At 35.8% G+C, this 27,670-nt stretch overlaps 1 protein-coding gene across 3 annotated transcripts in view; it reads left to right on the forward strand.

Moving 5' to 3' along the window:
• The window catches only part of MRE11 (MRE11 homolog, double strand break repair nuclease), a 73,282-nt gene that overhangs the window by 26,695 nt on the left and 18,917 nt on the right, over positions 1-27,670 (forward strand). For all 3 annotated transcript variants that reach the window (XM_007494997.3, XM_001368368.5, XM_007494998.2), the window contains 5 exons: positions 505-608; positions 2,092-2,265; positions 3,955-4,017; positions 10,284-10,500; positions 18,522-18,605. In XM_007494997.3, the coding sequence (XP_007495059.1) occupies positions 505-608; positions 2,092-2,265; positions 3,955-4,017; positions 10,284-10,500; positions 18,522-18,605 (642 nt within the window). The remainder of the gene's footprint in view (positions 1-504; positions 609-2,091; positions 2,266-3,954; positions 4,018-10,283; positions 10,501-18,521; positions 18,606-27,670) is intronic.

Genomic DNA, 27,670 nt, shown 5'->3' on the forward strand with positions numbered 1-27,670 from the left:
CTTTGGGACTATACTCTAAATCTTTCTGGCTTGATGAATGACTTGCCAGAGGCAGCATGTGCTTTGCATAAGCTAAGAGCCTTCGGTCATCACTCCAGAAAGAATTTTTTTTTTGATACTGCCTTGTGTATTGTGGGTATTTATTATATTTGTGTTGAATTGATTTTAGTGTTTAATATTAAAAAAAAAAGCTCCCAAAACATTTCTAAAATATTTTCTCAAGAAAGCTTTGAGAGCTGCTTTCACCAATTGCAGCATTTGTTACTATTTCTCTATTTTGAGTGTTTGAGTGCAAGAGGTGTGCTTTAGAAATTTTGGCTAGGTATCAAAGTTTTGCTGCTGCCACTAAGTTTGTCTGTGCTAATTAAGGTAGCATTTAGTGGGGTTGTGTTTCTCTTACCCTCCAGTAAAACACTTGTGATTAATGAACTATAGTTTGGCTATACTGAACATTACATAAAAATACAAAAAATAAACAGTTTTTAATGGACATTTGCTTTTTAGGAGAAGAGATCAACTTTGGGGAGCTTATCACCAAACCTCCTTCGGAAGGACCTACCATAAGGGTAGAAGATCTTGTGAAGCAGTATTTTCAGACTGCAGAGAAAGTAATTACTTATATTTATTGTAAATTTAAATTGCAAATTGTGAATTGTAAGAATGAATTGAAATTGTCATCTTTTTATAAAGAAGGATTTTAATTTAGTCCATTTGTAAAATGATTCATAGATTTAGACAATGAATTCTCAGAATTTTCTTGGTAAACAAAAAGGATACTTATAAATACCACCATTTTTAATTATTTAGGTCAGCAGTTCAATTCAGTAAACATTTTTGACAAACCTGAATACAGTGTACCCTACTATAATCTGTCCTAGATAAAAAATTTAGATAAACCATGAGCCCAACATTTAGGGAACTTGCCATTGAGGAAAGGGACAAAATATACTATGTATTTAACTATACTGTTTGAAAATTCCAATATCACAGTTAAGCAGTTCAGCTAATATTTATTAATCAAATTCCTTTGGGAGTCATTGGTCTTCAAAAAAGAAAAACAACAAACTCAAGGATCTAGCTATCTAATAGGTACATTACACATAGAATGCATAATAAATACATACAATAGAAAATTAGAGTGTTACCATTTTGTAAAGAGCTTTGAGTGCCAGCTAATGAGCTATTAAATGATTTTGAGAAGAGGAATTATCTGTGCATCAGGAGAATGCCTTGGAAGAGGTAGTTGAAGTAGGTTAAAGAAGAGAAGGGGGAGACCTGTTTGCAATCTGTTGAGATACTCCTGTGTAAGAATGGTAGCAGTAGGAATAGAAAGGAGGGGAAGGATAATAAAGATATTGCAGAAATAAAAGAGAGGGAAATATTAAAATTGTAGTGAGAATGAATGGTGGTAATACTGACACAAGTAGTAAATGCCAGAAAGAAGTTTGGATTTCAAGGGAAAGATGATAAAGCTCATTTATAGATAAGTAAGGTTGTGAGGTTGACAACAACACATTCAATTAGAGATGCTCAGTAGGATTTGAAGATATGTGTCTTGAACTTGAGAGATAAATCTAGTTATGAAGGGACTTGAGGGAGAATATAGAAATAAAAGAGAAGCTGGGCTTGAAAAAAGTTAATGTTCTAAGGAGGAAAACAGAGGCAATAAGAGGACCAGGAGAGAGTAGTGTCATTGAAGCCCAGAGAAAAAAAGAATGTTTATATGAGGGAGGAGATAGTCCGCAGTATCAGAACTTAGAGAGATCAGGGATAGTAAGTACTGAAGAAAATCTTTGGATTTTGTGCCTAGGACATTATTGGTAATCTTTGAGAAAGCAATTTCTATAGAGTGGTGATTGTAAACTTTTGGGAGGAGAGGAGGAGAGAAAGTGGGGAAGAGGGGAAAGAAATGATTATTGATCAGGGTTCTCGAGGAGTACTACTCTGCTTAGGAATTCATTCTTTCAGATAGTTTGTGTCTCCCCAGTATTATTATTTTGTAATTCTTATCAGTTATGTTACTATTTCTGTTTTGTTCAAATAGATTTTTTTCTTACCTCTATATTGATTTTTTTTTACCTCTACATGTAGAAACTACAACTTTCCCTTCTAACAGAGCGGGGGATGGGTGAAGCAGTACAAGAGTTTGTAGACAAAGAAGAGAAGGATGCCATAGAGGAGCTGGTAAAATACCAGTTAGAAAAAACACAGAGATTTCTTAAAGAACGTCACATCGATGCAGCAGAAGATAAAATTGATGAAGAGGTTAGTAATGAATTTGTTTGAGGCCTCACTTACTTTACTTTGGCTCAAGAAGGACTGTGACTTCAGTGTTTCCTAGCCTTGCCATGGGTGGGCATTGAGAATGGAGAGGAGGAAGTAAGTATTTGATCCTTTCATCAAAATTTGGGTTGAAGGAGGGGAAAAAAGGAGGCAGAAAGAGGATAGAGAAAAGGAATGGAACAGTGAATTATCTCTTGCCCGTGGAGAGCTTCTGTCCAAAGGGACATATATATTGTTGGAGTCTCTGGAGATCCTATGGAGCCCCTCACAATGTCTACTCTCAAGGAACTATTGTTTTTTTTTCTAGTTCCTCTTGGTCAGAGTGTCATTCATGATAGTGATGTCCTCCAGTGGACTGGTGGCTCAGGCTGACTCTTTGGCATATTGCTTAGGCACCCTTATTCCTTTAGATATTGATCTATTGTGGCATTTAGCAAAACAGTAGGGGGTATAAGATGGTGGGCTAGAGTGGAAAGGGCAAGGGACTGGGAATTGAGATCCTTGTTTGAGTTCTGGCTCTTGTCATTAGCTGGTACTGTGGCTTTTAGGTAAGTGATTTAACCTGGATTTCTTAGGCCTCATCTGTATTCTGCTATGTGATGTTTCCTTATGATACCATTTTAGTCATAGTTATAGGAGCTGTAAAGAACTCTATCAGTTACCTACTTCAACCTTCCCTTTTACAGATGAGGATGCATTGCCCAAGGAGATGAAGGGATTTGCCTCAGGTCACAGGAATTTTAAGACAGAACCAGGGTCTGACCTGAGATTCTGGGATTCCAGATTGAGTGTCTTTTCCATTTTACTGCCACTTTCCAACTCCTAATTTTGCAGATGATTCCTGCTCAGGAATCTGCAGGATTTTTCCTTTGCCTTCTGTATAAAATTTAAACTCTTCTGTTTGGATTTCAAGGTCCTTCATAGTCTAACCACCTATTCTTCCTGTTCAGCTTTTTTCCTATCACTTCCCAAAAGAGATTCATCCACTGTAATTTAGTCAGTCTTTATTATCTTACACTTTGAGTGTGCTGATTGCTATGGTGCTCTTCTGTCCTGGAATGCTTCTGTGCTGCTCCAGATCTTTCCTATTCTCAACTCATACCTCATCTTGATATTCAGACCCCTTTCCTTCTCATCTCTTTCCTTTTTCCTGACCTCTTATTTATTATTTCACCCCAAATAGTAGTGCTAGATTATGTTTTATTACTTCTAATTTTTTAAAAAAATATGTAGCCAATCCCATTTTAAACTCCTTAAAGAGATCATGTGATGTCTGATTTCCTCTGTATTTGTATAGTGAAGTATTTCACCATGGTGATAAAAAACAGTAGTGATTTTTTCTCAACAGCTTACTGACTTCAATGCTTTTAAGAAACATGAACTTTTTGACAACAAGCAATATTATTTTGTTTGATATCAAAACCTTCCCCTAGAAATGTATATGAGAAATTTTCATGTGAGCCAATGAGAAAGTGTGCTTAGTTTTTTAAACAATATTTTAAGAATATTCATATTTATTTTTTGAGGAACATTGTATTTAAAATGATTAAATAATATACATTATTTTAAAGTATTACATAACAGATTGTGACTGATCATTTTATTTTGTATACAAATTATTATTTTTTAAATGAAAAAATTATTTTACCTATTTTGCATATTTTAATATAGGTACGTCATTTCAGAGAAAGCAGAAAAAAGAATACAAATGAGGAGGAGGAGGAGGTTCGAGAGGTAATTATCAAAACACACATTTACCTTGTATCCTAAATTGAACTGTTTTCTTGTCAGAAATCATTTAACTCAATTGTTTAAATAAAATAAATATCTTTTAAATTAAGCCAAAATAGATTACTTCTAATGTTATGGGGCAGGAAGAGTACAAAGAGGTTGTTTTATTTGACTCAGTGAGGTATGGGCAGATCTGTTTGCTAACTTTATCTTGCCTTTCTGGCCTCACTCATCCTGTGACTAAAGCTTGAATCAAAGGTCAGATTTTATAAGCTTTCTTCTGTATTTTTCAGTTCAGAGAACTCATCCTTTGACTAGACCCATTTAGAAAGTTTCACTCTAGGTTTAGAATTAATTTTATAAGTAACCCATGATACCAGCTTGCTTTATTTAATTCTTGGAGCTCCTAGTCTCTTTTAACCTTTTTTTTGGGTCATAAATACTTTTGAATACCACTGTGATTTGTTGCCTGTATTCATAATTGAAAGAAATGCTAAATTTAATTAAAGTTCAGTGAAAGTGAAGATATAATTCTTTTTGTATCTAAGTTTGCAGAAACCCTAAAATCTATCTATGGGGACCAAACATTTTGTAGACTCCATTAAGAAGTCCTGTTTGAAGTCCTTACTTGTTTTGAGCTGGATATTAGGGTTGTGTAGGTTTCCTGGTACTTGGCTAATATCTACTAGTTATCTACTGTTTAGTCTAGATTAGGAGAAAAGGCAAAGGAGTAGCCAGACCAAACATTATCTTCTGCACTTCTGGTATGAGGGCTTGCTGAGTCAGTTTTAGGGCTACTTATCCACATTTGATGCCCAAGTCTCACCCAGCTTTCACCTGTGACTCCAAGAAGCTGTAGCATAAACAGTGACCACATTCTGGTAAAACTCACCAGGTGGGATAAATCAGTTGAGTGAAGATAACTGATAGTCCTCAAACATGTCAGTGAGTTAGGGAGATACCTACCCCAAGAATGTGAAGACTGCTTTTCCCATCCCTGACCCATCGCTGCAAAGTGTTAAAGCAGGTACTATGGAGTGCTCAGAGCTTGGTCAGACATCAAATTTGCCAAGGCCATCCACTGCAACATGAGCCATTTCCAGTCCTCTTGTTTTTTGTCTTGCCATTAGTTTTAGGTGACTGGAAGACAGAATGAGGCTAATGATTTTCCACAACTCTGCCTCACTTAAATCCATTTTATGTGCAAGTCAAGACATCACCCTGTGATACTGAGTCCTCTTCTAAAAGAAAGACTAACCACATCTCATTTTTATGGAATTATTTTCTTCAATGAATACTAAAAAATATTTCTTTTTCCATTTGGCTAATTTTTTTTTAAAGGGGATTTTCTTTGGTATTTTTTTGTGCCTCTTTTACCAAGTTCATTGCTTTTTAAAAAATAATTCTTCTTTATATTTTCATTTCTTTACTTAAATTTTTCTTTACCATTCTTGTTCATTTTTGAAAAACAATTTTTAGTTCTTTCGGGAATTATTCTTGGGCTTGTATCCCATTCAGATTTTTTTCTTTTAGGCTTTGCTTGTAGCTGTTTTGACTACTATTCTTTTCTTCTGAGTTTGTATCTTGATCTTCCCTGTCACCATAGTAGATTTTTATGGTCAGGTTATTTTATTGTTTGCTTTTTTTTTTTCCAACCTGTTTACTGACTTGGAACTTTATGTTAAGGTTGGGCTCTGTTCCTGGTGGGGGGGAATGGGTTGGTTCTATCTCAAGCTTTAGACTTTTTTACACTGTTGTTTTTAGAGCTAGTTCTAGTTTTAGAGGTAGTTTGAACTTTTTTAGTGCTTCTAAAGTGAAGTGATCGAGAAGAGTTATGGTCAGTGTTCTTTTTATACTCTTATCTGGACCCAAGAGGAGTCCTTATCCCTTGAGATTGCCATTGATATTGCTCCTCAAGTTCCCTCTTCCCTTAGGACTAGAAATAATATTGTTCCTTGGGATCCTTGATCCCTTGACACCAGAAGTGATGCTGTGTCTCATCCCTCAGGGATTTCACTCTCTTGGCTGAAAGTGCTGCTTTCCACCCCTAAACTATGATTCAGAAGTGAATCTAGGCAGTGGAGTTGCCAAATAGTATCTGGTCCTAAATCAAATGCTAGCACAAGGATACTCTGTAATGTTTCTGACCAATTAGTAAGTCACCTTACCATTTATGGCTTAAGAGCTCCTAAAGCTGCTTCTATTAACACCTCCTAGTCTCACTATTGGTTTTTCAACCATGTGAGCTCTGGGTTAGCCACCCCCCTGTGTCACAGATCTCTCTTTTTGAGCTTTTGTTGTTGACCTGGAAAAATTCTACATTCTGACCTTTTGTTGGTTCTGCCACTGCAGAATTCAATTTGAGGCATTTTTGTTTGGAGGGTAACATTTAGACAGTTCAGCTGAAATTGTCCTTTGCTCCACTGTCTTGGCTCTCATTGTCCAATTCTAATTTTCAAGGAGTTATTTTCTTTTCTCCAGTAATGTTTTGTTTTTTACCCCTGATAACATATAAAAATAATTTTTGGCATTCATCTTGTAACATTTTGAGTTCCAAATTCTCTCCCTCCTTTCCTTTCCCTCATTATTGAGATGGTAAACAATTTGATTAAATATGTGCTGTCATAAAAACATTTCCATATTTATCATGTTATAGAAGAAAACACATTAAAAAATAAAACAAAACTATGAAGACTCATTGACCCAACAAGCCACTATTAGGTTTGTTTTGTAAGGTGATCAGGAAAAAGGAAAAGAATTTGTATGTTTTAAAATATTTGAATCAACTATATTTATGGTGGCAAAGAACTGGAAATTGAGAGGATGCCCATTAATTGGGGGATAGCTAAACAAATGATGGTTTATGATTGTGATGGAATGATACTGTGCTGTAAGAAATGACAAGCAGGTTAATTGAAAAAACCATGGGAAAAACTCCATGATATTATGAAGAGTGAAATGAGAAGAACCAAGAGAACATCTGCAGCTACAGAATTATTATTGGAAGAAGAACATGTATGTCCACCTCCAGAGAAGAACTGATAAATAGAAATAAGCAAGACATAATTTTATATATACATATACTTTTTTTGTCAAATGATGCCTTCTCCAGTATAGGGAGGGAAAGGAGAGAGGGAAAAACCTGGGAATTTTAATGTAAAAAATAAATGTTTTTAAAAGTGAAAAATGCTGTGCTTCAATTTACATTCAGACTATCAGTTCTTTTGCTGAAGGTGGATAGTATTTTTCATCATGAGTTCTTTGGGATTGTTTTGGATCATTGTGTTGCAGAGAATAGCCAAGTCATTCATAGGTTGTACAGTATTGCTGTTATTGTTTGTAATGTTCTTCTGGATCTTTTCTTGGTCATTTTTTGTGGCAGAATAATATTCCATTATGGTCATATGCCTCAACTTGTTCAGTGATGAGGAATTATTTTCTTCAGTAAGGTTTCATACCTCTTTTTCTAGATGTTAATTCTCTTTTCATATCTTTATTCCCTAGTTCTTGCTGCTTTTCTCAAATTTTCTTCTTTTGCTATCATTTGGTTTTAAAAATATTTTTTCAGCTCTTTTTAACTTTTATGGCATTTTTCTTTGAGCCTTAGCTTGTAGATATTTTCAGGTTACTATTTTCTTCTGTGTTCATGTCTCCTTGTTGTTCTATTTCTCAATTCTTCCAACTCTCAGCATTTTCATTGGCCATTCTCTATACTTGGAATATTCTTCCTACTTCTTGCTACCACTTGGTTTTCTTTTTTTTTTTTTAACATTTTTCTATGTCTCCCTCTCCCTCTCTCTCTCCTTTTCCCTCTCCCTCTCTCTCTCCTTTTCCCTCTCCTTCTTCCTTTCCCTCTTCCTCTCCCTCTTCCTCTCCCTCTTCCCTCTCCCTCTTCCCTCTCCCTCTACCTCTCCCTCTCTACTGAGGAACTGGGAAGTGTCTCTCAAGAGTAGGTCTCTCCAGAGGATGTTTTTTTTCCAGAAAAATCTAGTAGTTAAGAGTCCACCTTTCACTCACCACGTGTCAGTCCAGTCAGCAGATTCTTCTGCTCTTCTTCACCAGCCTCAACTCGAAAGCATGAAGAATTCCTCCAATCTCCACTTCCAAAAAATGAAGAAGTGCATCTCACAGAAAGTAACAGCTCCTTTTCAAGATGCTTCTTTTGCATCACTTCCTGTGTCTTCCCCTAATTTTACATCTACCAATCACAGTTGACACTTTGTTTTAGGACTGCGCAGAAGGCAGTCGATTCTGATTCATCATCCACTATTACACACATGGGTCACAGATCTTCCCCACTCAGTGTGTGAAATGGGGTATTTGCACCTTTGGTGATTAAATCTAAAAATGGGCAGATCTCCATACTCTTAAGTACCGTGCTCTAAAAATAGACAGGGGTTACAAATTAATTTTCACAATCAGGAGAGAGTTAAGTATTTTCATTGTTATAATCAGGAGAGTGTTAAATTTAATCTTCACAACTGGCAGGTGATTTGATCTGAATTATACATATGTTATCCAAAACATATTTTCATACGTCTTCATTTTTGTAAGTGAGTAATCTCATAAACTCCAAACCCCAAAATAGAAATCCAAATAAACAAGTGAAAAATAGTAATACTTTGATCTACATTCTGGCTCCAACAATTCTTTCTCTGCAGGTGGATAGCATTCTTTGTCAGAACCTCACCTTAGAATTGCCAATAATAGTTGTTGCTTTTACTGTGTATAATGTTCTCTCCAGGCTCTGCTTATTTCACTCTGCATCAGTTCATGCAGGTCTTTTCCAGTTCTTTCTGAAATCATCCTATTCATCATTCCTTATACCACAATAGTATTCCATCACCTTTATATACCACAATTTGTTCAGCGATTCCCTAATTGATGGACATCCATCAATTTACAGTTCTTTGCCACCACAAAAAGAATAGCTATAAATATTTTTGTACTAGTAATTCCCCTACTCCCCTTTTTTTATTTCTATGGGATACAAACCTACTATCACTTGGTTTTCTTGGCTAGCGAGTTTCAGCTTAAGTCCCACCTTCTGCTAGAACCTTTTTATGGTAGTCCTCCTTAATTTTGTAACTTTACTGCCTTCCCTCTAATATTGCTCAGTATATATTTTGTTTGTGGCTAGTTGCTTGCATGTTGTTTCCACAATTAGTCTATTAGCTTCTTTAGATCAGGAACCTTTCTTGGTATCCAGAGTACTTAGTGCATATCATAGGTGCTTTTTAAATGCTAGCTGATAGACTGACTTTTTCAGCTCTTTAAAATGACTAAAATATACATCATTTACATAATTATATGAGTATATGTTTACTAGCATTGGAATTGGTCACATTTAGACTGCACCAACTCTTTTCACAACTTCCTTTAGAAATTTGTTTTTCCTGGTGAATTTTATGAAAAGACAGAATACCAAAGGTAAAATTGAGTAAACTCATTAAAGTCATTGATTCTCTTTTTTTCCCCTCTTTCCTGACATGGCATTATGGAACAAGAAAATTTAGCTTAAAATTATATTATAAGTGGTATAATTATAATATTACCCATCTGAATGTCCCAGTACATTTAAACCTTGTACAACATTATCAGGTTTCATATTCATGGTTTTTGTTGTGATCAATTTGACCCTAAGTAATTAAATGGGAATTTTTAGAGCTTTTTGGTATACTGCAGAAAATCTCAATTTGTCTGTAAAGAAAACAAAAAAAATTAGTAAATCATAAATGCATAAATAACTTTATTAATCTGTTTAATCTACCATCATAAGTATGCATACAGAAGTTTATTATAAACAGTTAAATTTTGTTTTACGTTTAATTGACTCAAGAACCTAGAGGCTTCCATTCTCTTTGGGAATGATACTTCTTTGGCTTTCTAACATCTAGACTCAGTCATATGATTTTGTCCTACAGTGATCATTGTGTCTTTTGCTTTTTGTAGAAGGAAATCTGTAAAGCAGTTGTTAAAGCTATACTATGGCTGTATAGATTGTGTAGTGTAGTGAGATACTATTCCCTTGTGTAGAAGCTGCAACTTTTTTATGGGTCCAGTGTGTTATTTTACTTGTTTTGTTTGTTAAATATATATGATCAAAATGATTAAAAATGAAGTTTTGGTGAGGGGCCTAAGTTACTCATGGTTTTTCTTATTTGTGGGGGTTCTGTGCCCCTAACCTCTGTGAATGTAGAAAGACAACTATTCTTTCAATTTTTTGGATTTTATGATGAATAGTAACTGCTTTATGTCACTTCTCCTAGGCAATGAATAGGGCCAGAGCCCACAGAGCAGAGGCAGAAGACTTATCTTCAGGATTTAGTGTTGATGACCTAATGAACATAGATAGGGCAGAACAAATGGCCATTGATTCAGATGACAGCATCTCATCAACGTCCTACAAAGGAAGAGGCCGAGGGAGAGGCCGAAGAGGTGGAAGAGGACAAAATGCAGCTAGAGGTGGTGCTCGCCGAGGAAGAGGTCAGTGCCTTGTATAATGTTTCTGCCCAGAGTAGGTAGTCAGTGATTTTGTGTTAATATTAAAGTTCTGAACTCAACAAAAGAGTTCAGAACTTTATTATTAACACAAAATCTTTTATAAAGTTCTTCTTATATCTCCGTAACAATGTTTATAGAATGCAAAAGATGTGTCACAAAAGAATCAGATGGACAGGCAGTAGACTTTTATGAAGGGGTATTTTAACAAGTGTTTCTCATGGACTAAAGTGAAAAGCTGAAGGCAGGCATGAATCTAGGTTGGGGTTGGGAGTTGGATGAGCAGTGTCAAATGCAGATAAGTTAAGAAGAATGAAAAAGCCATCTGACTTGGGAATTGAGAGATCTTTGGTAACTTTGAAGAGCAGTTTCAGTTGTGAGGTGATGTGAGTGATGAGGTCAGAAGCCAGATTAAAAAGAGTTAAAGAGTGAGTGAGTGAGGTGAGGAAGGATCAGTGAGAGGAATAAGAGGTATAGATAGTGCTGGACTTGGATTCGGGAAGGTCTTTCTGAACCCAAATGAAGCCTGAAACACTTTCTTTTTTTTTTTTTAAATATATTTTATTTGATCATTTCCAAGCATTATTCGTTAAAGACATAGATAATTTTCTTTTCCTCCCCCCTCCACCCCCCATAGCCGACGCGTAAATCCACTGGGCATTAGATGTTTTCTTGATTTGAACCCATTGCTTTGTTGATAGTATTTGCATTAGAGTGTTCATTTAGAGTCTCTCCTCTATCATGTCCCCTCAACCTCTGTATTCAGGCAGTTGCTTTTTCTCGGTGTTTCCACTCCCATAGTTTATCCTTTGCTTATGAATGGTGTTTTTTTCTCCTGGATCCCTGCAAGTTGTTCAGGGACATTACACCGCCACTAATGGAGAAGTCCATTACGTTCGATTATACCACAGTGTATTAGTCTCTGTGTACAATGTTCTCCTGGTTCTGCTCCTCTCGCTCTGCATCACTTCCTGGAGGTTGTTCCAGTCTCCATGGAACTTCTCCACTTTATTATTCCTTTTAGCACAATAGTATTCCATCACCAACATATACCACAGTTTGTTCAGCCATTCCCCAATTGATGGGCATCCCCTCGTTTTCCAGTTTTGGGCCACCACAAAGAGCGCAGCTATGAATATTTTTGTACAAGTCTTTGTGTCCATTATCTCTTTGGGGTACAGACCCAGCAGTGCTATGGCTGGGTCAAAGGGTAGATATTCTTTTGTCGCTCTTTGGGCATAGTTCCAAATTGCCCTCCAGAATGGTTGGATCATTTCACAGCTCCACCAGCAATGAATTAATGTCCCTATTTTGCCACATCCCCTCCAGCATTCATTACTTGCCTGAAACACTTTCTAACTCTGTATCTGTGAGCCAGTCATTTAACATTGTGAACCTTAAAAATTCTCAAACCCTACTTCATAAGGTTAGGATTGTAAACCTTAAAAAATTCCCAGACCCTACTTCATTAGGTTGGGTTAAGACCATTCCCCATTGGGACCATTCCCCATTTGGGCAGTGAAGTTACTTAGATCAGGAATGTGAGAACTCTACTTAGATCAGGAATGTGAGGCCTCTACTCCACCCCTACTTAAGTCTGCCCTAGGGGAAGATAAAGTTGTAAACTCTTTGCTGAACAATGAAAAGTACTTAAACCCATACTTATAATAAGGCAAAAGGTTCTTAAGCTATTTTATTCTTTTATTCTTAAGCTATTTTAGGACTAATACAAAAGAGTGCTAAGTACCTATAAAGGTCAGGCAACTTGTGAACTTACAAGTAGCAAAGAGGTGAAAACTTACTCAGAGATTCTAGTCTACTCAGGAGTGAATTACTCAAAAGATTAGTCTTCTTAGGTGTGAACTAAGAATGGTCTGTCCTTTGAAAAACATCTACTGTGTTTGGTAGATGTGAGAACTTAGAGACATAGGAGAAAATTCCTTTTAAATAGGAGCTCAGATTCATTCAGGGACATTGGAGATTCAGGATTGAGCTGGTGGAGGCAGCTGAGATGAAGCTGGCCTGGTGTCACTAGAATACCTTGCTTGAACAGATCTTGTGGTGAGTGATTAAGGACTGACTGATCTTTCTTTTAGGGCTTAGGCCTGGGTTGGCCAGGGCTGCCCTGGGCTAGCTATTCTTTTCACATTATTCCCCTTTTCTCTCTTTTTCTTCTTTTCTTTAATTCCACATTTGTATTAATTAAAATCTCTATAAAGTCCAGCTATCTTGGGTATATTTTAATAATTGGGAATATTTCCCTGGCGATCACCTTATATATTGATTTAAAAACAAAACACTGTAGTGAAAACATATTTTCTGCAGTCATAATTTACTCATCCACTCTTATATTTACTACAATTTATGTCTTCCATTATTTTAATCACTTACAGTTTGTGGCCTCAACTATTTTAATTATTACAACATCTTATCCTCAGTTTCCTCATTTGTAAAATGGGATACTAATAACACCATGGTTTTTGTGAAGAACAAATAATATATTTTCAAAGCACTTTGAAAATCTTAAAGCATTCTAGAAATACTAGCTATTACTGTCATAATTAGGAAGAAAAGACAAGTATAGGCAACTGTTTCAAGGTTTTTGGCTAAGGAAGGTAGGAGACATGGGAGAACTTGAGGGTAGTAAATGTTTTTAAGGATGGTGGGGGATTGGGTATGTTTGAAGGCAGCAGATTAAGACTAATTGAGGTGAAATGTATAAACAGAACAGTTGACTTTGACAAGGAAAGAGGCCACCACATTGTCAAAATAAGAAGGGAAAAGAAAGTGAGAGAATAAACATTTATATAGTGCCTACTGTGTACAAACACTGTGCTAATTTTTTTTTTGTTCTTTTACACGTAATATCTCATTTGGTAATTTGATTTGGGAAAGAGGAGAAGCTAATGTCTAGAGGTATTGCAATGAAAAGAACTGGAGAAGAGGGAACCCATGTTGATTGGCCTCAGTTTTCTCATTATGAAGATGTAAAGTCTTCAATGGAGTAAAAGGGAGTAGGAAGAGGTTGGGTAGGCCTGAGGAGGGTTTGCTTCTTTGGAGAGTAAGTTATGTTATCAATTAGGGAGAATAAAAGTACTTGTTTTGGTATAGAGAGGCTCAATTGAAGTTAGAGAGCATGAATTTATAGTATACTCATTCTTCTTGGTTGTGAAACTACCTCCTGCTATTTTTAGCTCTTTGTGAATATGAGGTAAAGTGACATAATCCAGGACTGAGGTGTAGAAAAAGGAATGATGATAAGAAAGGGAGTAAGTGGTTTAAGAATAGAAGATAACATAGAGTTAAATAGCTAAGTATTGGGTTGAAATTGGAGGATAAAATGAAGTCCGAATAGGTAAATGGCTTCAGGATAGGGGGATTAGAGGTTTCCATAAAGGCAAATAATAGGATTTAGAGTAAGGGAATAGTAAAATAGAGAGTAATAAAGTACTTAGAGGTTACAGTCAGATAGAGAAGTGCCTGAGTTTCATATCAGGGAAGCAAAACACTTATAGGTGAGATTCTTGTTTCTTAACATTCCTATGTATAGGTGAGATGGAGTGAGGGAGTAGGTCATAGATTTAAGGAGGGGAAGATAACCTGTGAAAACCTAAAAACCTTACTAATTTTGTATGACAACAGTTTTAGGAGAAAAACATCTTCAAATTTTCTTTAACAGCAGCAACAAAATAACACCACTGTGTCTAATACTGAGTATTTTATAATAATGAGGTCAATAATAGTTGTTAAGGAAAATATGATAGCCTTAAGGAAAAGGAGAACTCAGAAAGTTATTAGATTATGGTAGATTTTTTATTTTTGCTTTGAGACATTTACACAAAGTATAATCACATAAAATTTTATTTCCTAATTTTCCTATCTTCTTTACTATTAACCTCCCGCCAACCACAAAACTTAACATTTCTTATATTCAAGGAATATAAGGGACCTCAGAAGCCATGTAGTTTAGACTATAGCTGAAAAAAATTCCTATTCACCTAAGAAGTGGTCATATAGTTTTTTTCAATTTTTACTGAAGTGGAGCTCGTTAATCAGTTAGGATTTATTAAAACATTTATATACAATGGGATTCTAAGAGTGGGAATACAAAGAAAAGTAAGATGGCTCCTGCCACTAAGGAGACCACAATCTACTAAGATAGACAACATGCAAACTACCATGGATAAATAAAAAATATACAGAATAAATTGGAGATCATTATTAGAAGAAAGACATTAGCATTAAAGGGTATCAGAGAAGGCTTTTTATAGAAGATGGGATTTTAGCTGAAACTTTAAAGAATATAATAAAACCAGGTGAAGATGAACAGGAGAAAGTTTTCCATACTTGGGAACAGCCAGTGAAAATGCCTAATGTTTGGAGATGGCATGTTTTCTGTGAGGAAAAGCAAGGAGGCCAGTGTCACTGGATCATCAAGCATGGGATTAAGGGGAGGGTAGAGTAGGGTGTAGGAAAACTAGATATGTATGAGGAGGTCAGGTTGTAAAGGGCTTTGAATATCAAACATAGGGTTTTATATTTGATCCTGGAGGGAAAATGGAACCACTAGAGTTTATTGATTATGTATCTAGCCCTAACTTCTGGGGTTTGACACGATCAGATCTGCTGTTTAGGAAAATTACTTGACAAGTTGATTTAAAGATGGTTTGGAGTGCGTAGAGACTTGAGGGAGGGAGGGAGGCCAATCAGCAGGCCATTGCAATTCCATAGGCATGTGATGATAAGGTCACTTGGAGGTCAGTTTGAGTGAGTTTATTAGAAGTTAGAAAGACAAAGATACACAAGGTGGTGGCAGTGTGAGAAGAGTAGAGGGGATATGCTTTGCATGTTTGTATGGAAGTGAAATCAATAGGACTTGGCAAGAGATTGCATATGGGGGAGTGAGAATGAGGAGTTACAAGCCTCCTGGTTGCAAGCCTGAGTGAGAGAAAGGTGGTCTCCTTGATAGCATTAAAGAAGTTCAGAAGTGGAGTTTAGTGTTGACTTTTAAAATGACTTAAAAATATCTACGGGGCATCTAATTTGAGATGTCTAATAGATAGCTAGAGATGGGAGTTTGAGTTTTAAATGAGAAGTTAGGGCTGGATAAGTAAATATGAGTCATTGGCATAGACATTATCATTGAAACTTCAATGATGATGAGATCACCAAATGAGGTAGTATAGAAAAAGACCTGCCAAAGATTCAGTAGAGGAGACTGATAATGAGAGGTCAGACATCTAGGAGGAGAAGAACCAGGATAGATGGTGTCATGAATCCAAGAGAGAAAAGAGAATTAAGTAGATGGAGATCAACAGTGTTAAATGTGGTAGAGAGGTCAAGAAGGTTGAGGTTTGAGCAAAGGCCATTGGATTGGCAAATAAGAGATCATTGCTAACTTTGGAGAGACCAGTTCTGACTGAATGATAGAGTTGGAAGCCAAAATATTAGAGTTTAAAAGAGATGGAGAACAATGAATATGGAGATATCAATTATATTGCTTTCTCAAATTGTTTAGCCACAAAAGGGAAGAGAAACATGGTGCAATAGCTAACAAGGATAAATGAATCAAGCAAGAAGTTTCTTTGGTAATGGAGGAGACGTGGGCATGTTTTCAGATTGTAGAGAAGCATTCAGTGGATAGAGATTGAAGATAAGTGAGAGTAGAGATGACAGAGGAAAACATCTGTTGGAGAATGGTGGGATGGGACCCCTTGTTCAGATAGAGCACTATATACTTTGGCAATATAGGCTACACTTTATGTGAGACAATGGTGAAAGGAGAGAGAGTAGCTGAAGGAATCTGGGAGGCATGAGCTGAGGAGGAGGGGAGAAGAGAAAGCTTTCAGTAAATGGCTTCCATTTTTTTTCAGTGCAATAGGGAGCAAGGTTCCCAGCTGAGAAGATTCAAGAAGTATTTGAGGATTTGATGAAAGATGAAAATGGTTTGGAAAGGTTTCTGTACTGAGTGGAATGTGAGTTAATTAAGGTGATATAAAAGGATTGCCTTGCATCAATAAGATTTGAGATTATATAACAAATTTGTGATTGACACAGTCATGATTTTCTTTAGTTTTAATTTAGCAGCACTTGTGTAGGAGTGAAGGCAGGAAGCAGAGGGAGTTCTCCAAGGCTAAAGGCTTGGCAGGGCAAGATTGGTGAAATGAGTCTGGGACTTGAGAAGAGGACAATGTAGAGTTGAATTGGTTTATCTAGCTGTCAAGATGTAAAGGCTTGGGAAAAAACAGGGGTTGAAGGAATGGAGGTCATTGTGTGGATGAAGAACAGTCCATTTCAGTTTTTGATAGCCACAATTGTTAGAAATTTTGTCTTTATATTAGTTTTAAATTTTTGACCCATTATAGACCAAAGCAGAGTAGCTTGCTATTCTTTTGCTACATGATAGCCTTTTAAATGCTTAACAACTGGTATGTCATGCTGTAAGGATAATTTAGGGTCATGACCTAATCTAAATTTAATTTTTGGTCACCAGGGGATATCCCAAATAAGATACCCAAGTCAGGTGGAAATTTATGGTGATTTTAATTAATATAGAGGAAAGAAATTAAGGAGAAGGGAGAGGGAAAAGGTGTAGGATTTCTCCCGCCTGGCCTGAACCAGGGGGAAGATTAGAGGCTTTCTCTAAGAGGATAGTGTTTGGAAGGTAAAGGAGAAAGTATCAGCCTAAACTCCAAGAGAGCTCAGATAAGATGCCTGAACCTGAACTAGCTACTCAGCTTCTCCCAGTATAGTATCAAGGAAAACTCACCGCCAAACCGGACAATAGCTGTAGCCACGCCAAGATGCCAAGACGCCCAGCACGCTGCCGCCAGCCACCTCTCCACCGTCCAAGAGCCCGGAGAGAGGAAGTGACGTGAAATATATAGATGGTTTTACATCACTTTCCTGCATCTTACCTGAACCAATGGTAGCTTAAGCTTGACTTAAGACAGCCCAGGGGTCTGTCAGCTGTTTCTGATTTGTCATTTGCTAGCACATCTTTCATAGGCCATCCTCCTAAATATTTAATACTTAAGTATGGGTGTAGACATTCCTGATTTTGTTAGACTAAGTAGGGTGGAGTAATCTAAAGTTCATTATACTCAAGTCTGTTCTGCTAAAATCACTCAGTTCCTTCAGCTGATTATAATGGCACTCATCTTCCTTCCAAAAACTCATGCCTTTTCTAAATTTCCCTATTTCTGTCAAGGGTACTTGACAGTATTTAGTGCCCCTCTAATTAATTTAGTTATCCAAGTTCCATTCTTCAGAAGCATACTCAAATCATCTTTCCCCCTCATCTTCCATATTTAAGAAGTGCAAAGTCTTATTGATTGTCCTTCTAGATTATCTCTTCCCTCCATTGCCTTTTCTTTGCTCAAATGGCCACCACTTTAATTCAAATGAAATCTTTGCTAGCCTCTTATCTAGACCATTGTAGGTGTTTCCTAATAGGGTTTTCTTGTTCCAGGTATCCTGTTTCTAATTTTTCCTTTACAAAGCTTTGAAAATGATTTTCTAAAGTGTAGGTATGACAGTCATGTACTCCCTTATTCCTCTACTCAGTAAGTTCCAATTAGTTCTCTGTTGCTTGTAGGGTCAAATAATAACTCCTTTGTTTTATTTTTTTACTCTGGTATCCTTTTACAGTCTGGTTTTATCCTCTTTTTCCAGCCTTATTAGCCATTTGTTTTTCCTTGGATAAACATGCAGAATAACATCTTTAAGATTTTAATTATTCTTCTTATCTCCTGTAACCTAATTAACACTCTATAGAACTAGACTGCAGTGGACAAGGAGAATAATGTGATTGACTGTACTTTGAGAAGTTATTCAGATCAATTTTGGACCATTACAAAATAAATCTTCTTGAATTGTGCTTTTCTGTGCACATGGCATTTCATTTCCCATCTCCATACTTTTGTCGGAACTTTATTTTGCTATCTCACAACCGGAAAATCCATGGAGTGTGGTGTACTGAATGTTAGCTGTGCTTTTTCTTACAGGAAGCACTCAGGAGATACCTGTTCGCAGCCGGGGTTCTAAAGCCTTTACATCTTCACCAACAAAAAATATGTCTATCATTGATGGTATGTATAGACTGAAAATGTTTATCTTTTAATTTTCTTTTAATATCAAGGGAAGATAACTTGGAGATCTCCGTTGGGAGAAAAAAATGTGTAGCCTTTTTTGGGTGCTTAATTAATGCTGGAATGTTATATGACTAGTTATATTTCCCACCACCTTCCAGTTTTATTGTTCTTTGACATTCTTCGCACAATTTTTTCTATATAATTCTCCCATTTCTACTTATGTTGTAGTGTGCTTATGTCTACTAAGTTGCCTCTCGTCAGTGTTTCACAAACCAGCATTGCATGACTCATTGGTAGTTAATGTCCATTAAAGGATACTTTTTTTTTTAACAATGTGCTTTTATTTTGGAAAATATTTAAAAATTTTCTTTTGTCTTTTTATCACAGCCATTTCACTACAATTGAACTATTCCTTGTGATAAAGAAAAATAATTTAGCAAAAACAGCTATTATAATGAGGGTATCTGACCATGTGTATATTTGTAATATTTTGTGCTATTAGTCTTTTCTCTCTTTTGAGGGGTGAAGGATGTAAGATTTCTGTTCTAAGACCTTTATTTGTTTTTATTATCCAATTTGACTTTTTGTTAGTGACTTATTTTCATTTTTGTAGTTAAAGTTATGTGTATTTTTCTCATTCTGCTTATTTCTACATTATTTCATCCAAATTTGGATGTTTCTATGACATTTGGCATTTCTTATTGTACAAGAATATTTTTTTCATATGCCATAGTTTTTTTTTTCCAATCATTCTTTAATCAGTAGTCAATCATTTTCTTTCTAGTTCTTTGCTACCACAAAGAAAATGAGTATTCTGGTATATATTAGCCTGTTGTTTTTGTCTTGGACTTCTTTAGGTCATATGCCCAGTCATATCACTGGGTTGAATCTTTCCAAATTGATATCCAGAACAGTTGGATGAGTTTTCAGATCTGTCAAAAGTGTGTTAGTGCTCTTATATACTTCTACCATTGACTACTCTTATTTTTTGTAATCTTTGCCAGTTTACTTGGTGTGAGGTGAAATTTTAATGTATTTTAATTGTTCTTACACTAAATATTTTAGAGCAATGTTTTCATGGTCATTTGTCATTTGCAATTCTTTTGAGAGATTTCTTCATATTCTTTGACTACTTATTTCCTTGATAATAGCTCTATGAGATATATTCCACTGATTCATTTTTCTGTTTTTTGAATTAATACCAAATAATTTTAGCAACTGTTATTTTGGCAATATAGTTACAAGTCTGGTAATGGTATCGCTCATGTGTTCATACTTTTTTATCATTATTTTCCCTGAGATTCTAGACTCTTTGTTCTTCTGAAGGAATTTTATTATTTTGTGTAGTCCTAAAAGTTTTCCCTTTGTAATTCAGTTACTATAGTATGAAATATGTAAATAAATTTAAGTAGTAGTATTTTTATTATATTGCCATGGCTCAACCATGAATAATAGTGCAGTGGATTGTGTCAGCTCTGGAGTCAGAAGACTTATTTTCCTGAATTCAAATCTTCCCTCAGATCCTTACTAGATATATGACCCTGAGCAAATCATTTAACTTATTTGACTCAGTTTCGTCATCTGCAAAATAGAGAGGCAAATGGCAAATTAGCCCAATATCTGCCAAGAAAACTCCAAATCAGGTCCTGAAGAATTGGATAATACTGAAAAATGACCGAACTACAACAACATTATTTTTATTATGTTGTTATGGCCCAACCATGAACACTTGTTAGGTATTTTATCTCCCTTTATTTCTGAAACACGAAAGGAAGCTAGATATATTAAGACATAAAGAATGGAGAAGTATTCCAGATATGGGTATAGCCAGTATAAAGTCATGGATATGAGGAATGGAGTAATTTATGACAAAAAAAAATGGGTGTCAAGTTTGGTTAGACTACAGCATTCATAGAGGGGAGTGAGATGCAACAAGCCTAGAAAGGTAGGCATTGTTTTATTTATTGCATTTGTATCCTACTACTCAGCACAGTGCCTGGCATATAAGGTGTTTAGTAAATGCTTGTTTATTGATTGACTAGGTTGCCAAGAGCTTTTAAATGCTAAATAGTGCTAAATAGAGAGGCTTATATTTGATCTTAGATATAACAGGGGAATGATTGATGATTTTTGAGTTGTAGGTGACATATTCAGACCACTCCTTAAAGGAAGTCCTTTTGGCAGCTCTGTACTAGATAGATGGGAGTGGAGAGAGACTTGAGGGACAAAGGCTAATAAGGGGGCTATTGCCATAGTCCAGACAAGAAGTAATGAGAACCAAAACCTGATGGGGGAAAAGAAAGGAAAAGATGTGAAAAGTGTTATGGAGGTAGAACTGACAAGATCTAGTGACTTCTTGGATAAGTGAGGTGAGTAAGAGTGAGAAGTTAGGGATGCTGCTGCTTTGGTTATAAATTTGAGTGTTGGGAAAGATGATGGTATCCTTGACAGAAAAAGGAAAGTCTGGAAAATGGGTAGATTTTTTTTTTTTGAAAAAATGATGAATTTTGTTTTAGACATTTTCATTTTGAGCTGTCTATGAAACATCTACTTTAAACATGACCAGTAAACAATCCACTAACTATAGTTAGAGGTAGAGCTTAGGAGAGACTTTAAATAAGCTCCATCTTAAGGAAAATAAACATTTATATAGCAGCTACCCTTTGTCAGGTAGGTTCTAGACCAAGTGCTTTAACAGCTATTCTAATTTGATCCTTACAACTACAAGGAAAGGGCTATCATGATATTCATTTTATAGTCTAGGAACCTGAAGCCAACAGAGGGTAAGTGATTTGGTCAGGGTCACAAAGCTCATAAGTATATGAGGTTGGATTTGAATTCTGATCTTCCTGATTCAGACCCATTACTCTCTCTACTGTACCACTTAGCTGACTCTATCTTCAAGTTTGAGAAGCACATGCATAGAGATCATAATTAAATCTATGAGAACTAATGAGATCACCACATGAGCATAGAGAGCAAAAATAAGGCCTATGATAGAGCTTGAGTATATATCCATAGTTAGGGGCTATTAGATGGATGATAATCCAGAAAAGGAGATTGAGTGATCAGAATAAGGAAGAGAAGAACCAAGAGAAATTAGTATCATAAAAATGGAAGAGAAGAAAGTAACTAGTGTAAAAAGGAATTCTTTAATTTCTTTGATTTAACAGGGAACCTGGAGATCCTCTTACTGTAGAGATGTGTAGGGATTAACCAGCCCACAGTGATAGGAAGTAGGAACCGAGGACCCCCTGCTGGGCCAGTGTCAGTTGTAGGCTGTCGGTTGCTGACAGGGCTGGCATCTGTGGGGAAATTGGCTGCTGGGCATGAGTTGGTTATTGGGGGTTGGTTGCTAGTAGTGTGGGTTGTCATTTAGTTGCTGAATATAAGGTAGGTCTGAGCTTATCAAGAGGGCTTTAAAAGCTTTAGCCTTTAAAATTTGCCTCTGGGATCTCTAGAGAGCAGGAGGTCTGTCTCATAGGCAAGGATCTGCTGTCAGTTGGCTACTGACAGTTGGGCTGCTATAGAAACTAATTGAAGGAGTGAGTGAGTGGTAGCGGTCTGTTATTTTAGGGAGTTAGTTAGTGAATCATTTATAGATAGAGTATCTTAGATAGGCCTGGTATTTACCAGGCAAGAAGAAGCTGTCCTAAGAAGACAGATAGTTATTAGGAATTTTAGGTAGTATTAGGAATTTTATTTATAGGGTATAAGATTAGTAACCTCTCTTTCCTCTTTTCTATCTTTCCCTCCTTTACTATATTCTTTTACTATCTCTATTTTAATTAAGCTAAATTGTTAATTGTTAAAAACTGCTAGAAGTTTTCTTTGGTTTAAAGGAATAATATTAATTTACAACTCTACTCTGTTTTCATTAAAACTTAAATTATCAAAAGCTGCTCTCTTGTTTTGTCAAAACCCCTATTTTAACTTTTACACTAGGAAGAAATGGCCAGTATTGTTAGATGCTGCAGAGTTCAAGAAAGATGAGGATTGAGGAAATGGCCCTTAGATTTGGCAATGAAGAGGTCACTGGTGACTTTGGAGAGAATGGTTGTAGTTTAACAATTATTTAGAAAACTATTCCATGTCATTGTTAAGGCTTAGAATTTTTTTTTCCAAGGAAAAATAAGAGGAAAGGGAAGACAAAAGAGAGTGCTGGGGAGTAAATAGTGAATAGAGGACTGCCAAAGTAAGGATAGGATCTGGAGACAAAGGACCTGGGTTTGATTCTACCTCTGCTCTTCTTTATCATGACCTTTAGCAATCTACTTCCCCTCCCTGGGCCTGTGTTTCTTCAACTATAATAAGGGAAAGAATTAGACTAGATGATCTTTCACCTGCCTTTAAACTCCATAATTGATGCATCAGGGACATGGATACCATAGTGGTCTCTCTCTGCTGTAGTTGTTTTCTTATTCTTGGTTGTTTCTTTTATATAGATAATTTCCAACACCATACGGTCATTTAAACTCACAGAGCCTACCTCAGCAAATAGGATGTCAGATAAGGATATAGGCAAATGTATTCAGTCAATTATACTTGTCTTGAGCCAGTTGATTGTAATGGTATTGTTTGCTCCATTTTACCAGAGGAGACAACTTCCAAGAGGTTAAGTGACTTGCCTGAGGACTGATGCCTAATTAGTGTAGTAAATGTTCTTTAGGGAAGTAAAGGGTACTGAATAAGTTGGTGTTAATGGCTCTCATGATTAATGATGTTTACTGAAAATGTCTATGTTGTGTGTCTTATCTTCCCAAGCAGATTATGAACTCCTTAAGGTCAGGAATCTTGGCTCATATTTTGATTCTCACTTTGTATTCTGGCCCATAAAAATGAAGTTTTTCTTGATATCAACTGTACTTTTAGGTTTGATGTCAGGAAAACATCCCAACAATCGTAACTATGCAAAGGAGAAATGGGCTACCTCATCAGAGGTCTTCAAGGAGAAAGGCTGGATGACCATATATTTATTGGGTAGTAATGAGGATCTTTCTTAAATATTGACTAGATAGTCACCAAAGTCCCTTCCACCTAGGAAATTCTGTGATTTATTAATTTGTTGTCAAATGAAGTATGATAATATCATTGTTTATTGAAGATTCTGAGCAATATGAAATTCATTTAATGGAAATAATTTGGCCAGCCTAATTAAAATGTAAATCAATAGGATAGATTGGTGTTTTAAACAGATGAAAAAATATTTGCCCAAAAAAATTCACCCATGAAGAACTGTATCAGGAATTAGGTGGCCCAGATTCTAATTCCAATTTGGCCACTAACTCATTGGGTGACCTTGGTCAAGTCATTTAACTTATCTGGGCTCCAGTTTTCCAGTTTAAAACGAACATAGCCCTACATCATCTCTGATTTTTACATTTATAAGTTTGCTATGGCCTTTGTGCCTGAAAAAGGTAGAGGGGAGGGGCAGTTAGGTGGCTCAGGGGATAGAGGGCCAGGCCTCTAAATGGGAGGTCCTGGGTTCATATTTAGCTTCAGATACTTTCTAGCTATGTGATCCTGTGTAAATCACTTGATCTGCATTGGAACTGATATATTGTGTCAATTCTAAGGTGCAAGGTAAGAGTTCAAAAAAAGAAAGCAAAGAAAAAAGAGGCAGAGGGGACCTAGATTTTGTTCCTCTTAAGTACTAACAGAATTGCCCATATTCTATTGTCAAATCATTTCAGAATATCACTAGAATGCCAATGAGATTTTCATAGAAACTCCTCAGTGAATACTGCCATGTCACCAGCTTATAATGTAAACAAGGGTTGTATTTATCATAGATAATATACAGAGCCAAGAGACTAATTATAGTCACAAAAAGTGTGACAGATTGGCACAGCTAATGATTAAAAAGAGAAGTGACATTCTTTTGTGAAGAGGTTGTGTAGCTAAAGCACCTTCTTATGGAATTTGATCCTTATCAGGCAAAATGTTTTAGGTTTGCTGATAGTTTGTGATTATGATGAAAATTAATTAAATTGTACTTTAAATTAGAAACATCTTTTCATTTTTATTTCATGACTTCCTTTTCATTCATATGATTAAATTTAGTGGTATTGATAATTTAACACATTATCTCTGATACTGGATGATGGTTCTTTAAAAAAAACAAGTTTTAATTACATAAGCGTTCATGTCAGAATTAAGTTTAGTGAATTTTAAATCTCTTTGCAGTTACAACTGTGGTATACTAAGTACACTCTTGCCTTAACCAAAGGAAAAACCTACTTTAAAAGCATCATTTCTGAAATTTGTGCTCTAGGTGAGGAAAGAAGTGGTATGGGTCAAATAAGGAAACCTGTCTTTCTATTGAAGCTACACTGAAGGGGATAGTGAATTAGCAAGCACAAAGGGAACACTGGAAAGGAAAGAGAAAACTCAGAAGCAAATTGTCTTGCATTTTTATGGAAGTGGTTCATTGTGTTAGAGATGCAGAATTGGGCTTCTGCTGGTTTTTTTTTTTTTGTTAAGCTACCCTGCTCTTTCTTCTCTGCCTTTCTTTTGCTGCCTTTGCTTTTTCTCCTTTGTCCAAAGAAGTAGATCAGTCCCTGACCTTATGAACTTTCTAGTTTTAGTGAAGGGGCAAATCATACTGCTAGAAAATTATTTTAAGGGAACATTCTTAAAATTTTTTTTCAATTAACAATCATTTCTATAACCCCTGTAACAAATATGTGTATTCAAACAAAAAAAATGCATTGATCATGCCCCCAGATATATCTCATTCTGCATATTTAGTCTGTTACCTCTCTTTTCAAGGAATAGGAAACATTTTTCATCAATAGTGCTCTGGATTCATGCTTAACCATTGCATTGATCAGTTACTAAGTCTTTCAAAGTTGTTCATTTTTACATTGTTGCTGACTGTTCTTTATCACTTCCTGTAAGTTTTCTCACTTTTCTTTGACATAACATTCCATTATAATCACATATCAATTTTTTTTAACACATTCCCCAATTGATGGGCATCCCCTAAGTTTCCAATTGGTTGCCCCCACAAAGGTTTTGTAATATCTGGATTAAGACACTTTTCATGGAATTTAAGATTTGGGAAGTTTTCCTGGCCATCTACTCCAGTGTATGCTTGAAAAGTAATCTCTTTGTACAACATACCTATTTGTAATGGCATATTCCATAACCTTCACCCCCCCCCCCCCCAATCTCTTTTCTGAGACAAGCCAGATGCGTGGTTTAGTCTTAGTTGTTAGGATGGGAAATTAGTCATTACAATTAATCAAGAATTTTTGGCTGCCTTTTAATGTTGTTTTTACTTATATTCTAGTAATTGGGTATATTAATTGTTAAGTTCTGCTTACTATGCATTGCTTGAAATCTTCCCATGTTTCCCCAAATTCCCTTTTTTTAATTGTTTCATAGGGTAATTACATTCCTCTACTCCAGTTTGTTCAGTAATTTCTTAATTTTGTATAATTAGAATTATCTATGTTGTCTTCTGTAGTCCTCTTCCTTATGTTATGAATTCTGGTCTGAAACATCTCTCCTGTTCTCCAGTTTTTTAGAGATATAACCTTAGGTTGCTTACCCTTTTAGAGGTTATTGTATAGATGATTATCTGTACCCATTTTCTGCCATACTTCTTTCTTTTTTAAATTAGTTTTTGTGGAATAGCAAGTCTTTCTTTGAGTAGTTTGTTTTCTTGGGTTACTCAACCTTGGGCTACTGTGTTTGTTTGCTTATAAGTCTCTTATCCATTCTGTTTTATGAATCAATTTTTCTTGGTTTGATAACCAGGCCTTATTTGTTTTTTGTTTCCATGAAATTTTTTGCCTTTTTATTTCTCCAAATAAGTTTTGTCAGTGTTTTGTCAGAATGTTGTATATATTTCTGCAGGTGACTTCTTGGTAGTGTGATTGGTATGGCATGAAATCTGTAAAACTGAATGCTATAAACTTACTACAGTTTGAATTTGAGGTCACTAGTCTAAAACCTATTTGCTTCTTTCTCATTAATGTGGAATAAAGTAGGACTTGGAAATTCTTGAAGGGAAGAATTTTGTTATGTTCAGGTAAATCTTAAGGTTCTGAACTAATACTTAAACATGATATTGTCATTCAGAAAAAATTTCTATCCATGCATTCACATATATTTTTTAAACAAAAGAAAAATATATCTTTGAAATGTGACAGCACCATGAAACTTTCTAATCACCAAAGATTTTATTTTTTGCATGTGGTATTATTAGAGGCTCCTATAAACCATTCTGCTTACTGTTTTCTATACAGAGTACATGATTTATTGACACCCATCAAATTATAAGTTGGTAAGAAGTGTCAAACTAGCTTCATCAACATAACAAAACTGTTAGGGGATATATCTTTCTAAAATATATATATTTTCAAAGATAGTTACAAAATTTTCCTGCAGCAGTCATTATTTTCTTGTTTATTTTCATTAACTCTATCTAGCCTTAAATGCTACATTTCAGTGTGAAAAACCAAAGCTACTTTTCTGAAAATGCACATAGCAGTAAGCTACAGTTTATAAAATCATTTGCTTTTTCAATAAGTAAATAAAGACACTTTCATGTACTAGGTACTGGAAAGAGAAAATACCAGATGCTGGACAAGAAAAAAGAAACCTTCAAGACTTTCACTGAAATCTCCTTAGCCACAGTAGTGTTAGGTGCTCTGCCTTAAGATAATGCATCTCTTAGAGGTATCTTGTGATGTAATAGCATGTAAGGCCTGGATTCAGGAAGCCCTGAGTTGGAATCTAGCCTTAGACACTTCCTTGCTGTATGACCCTGGGCAAGTCACTTTGCCTCAGTTTCCTCAACTATAAAATGGGGTTAATAATAGTACTTAGTTCACAGGGTTGCTGTGAGGATCAATGAGGTAATACATCTAAAAGAGTGTTTACCAAAACTCCTGGCACATAGTTGGTACTATACAAATACTTATTCCCTTCCTTTTTCCCCATGTATAGTTAGATATCTCTTTTCTTTTTTGAAGTTGGTATGTCCCCTTTAAAGCTACTGTCCTTATTCTAGTATTATAGATTTAGAGCTGTAAGGGTCATCTGATTTGATT

This window comes from Monodelphis domestica, chromosome 4 (genome assembly GCF_027887165.1).
Source record: "Monodelphis domestica isolate mMonDom1 chromosome 4, mMonDom1.pri, whole genome shotgun sequence".
Classification (NCBI taxonomy): Eukaryota; Metazoa; Chordata; class Mammalia; order Didelphimorphia; family Didelphidae; genus Monodelphis; species Monodelphis domestica.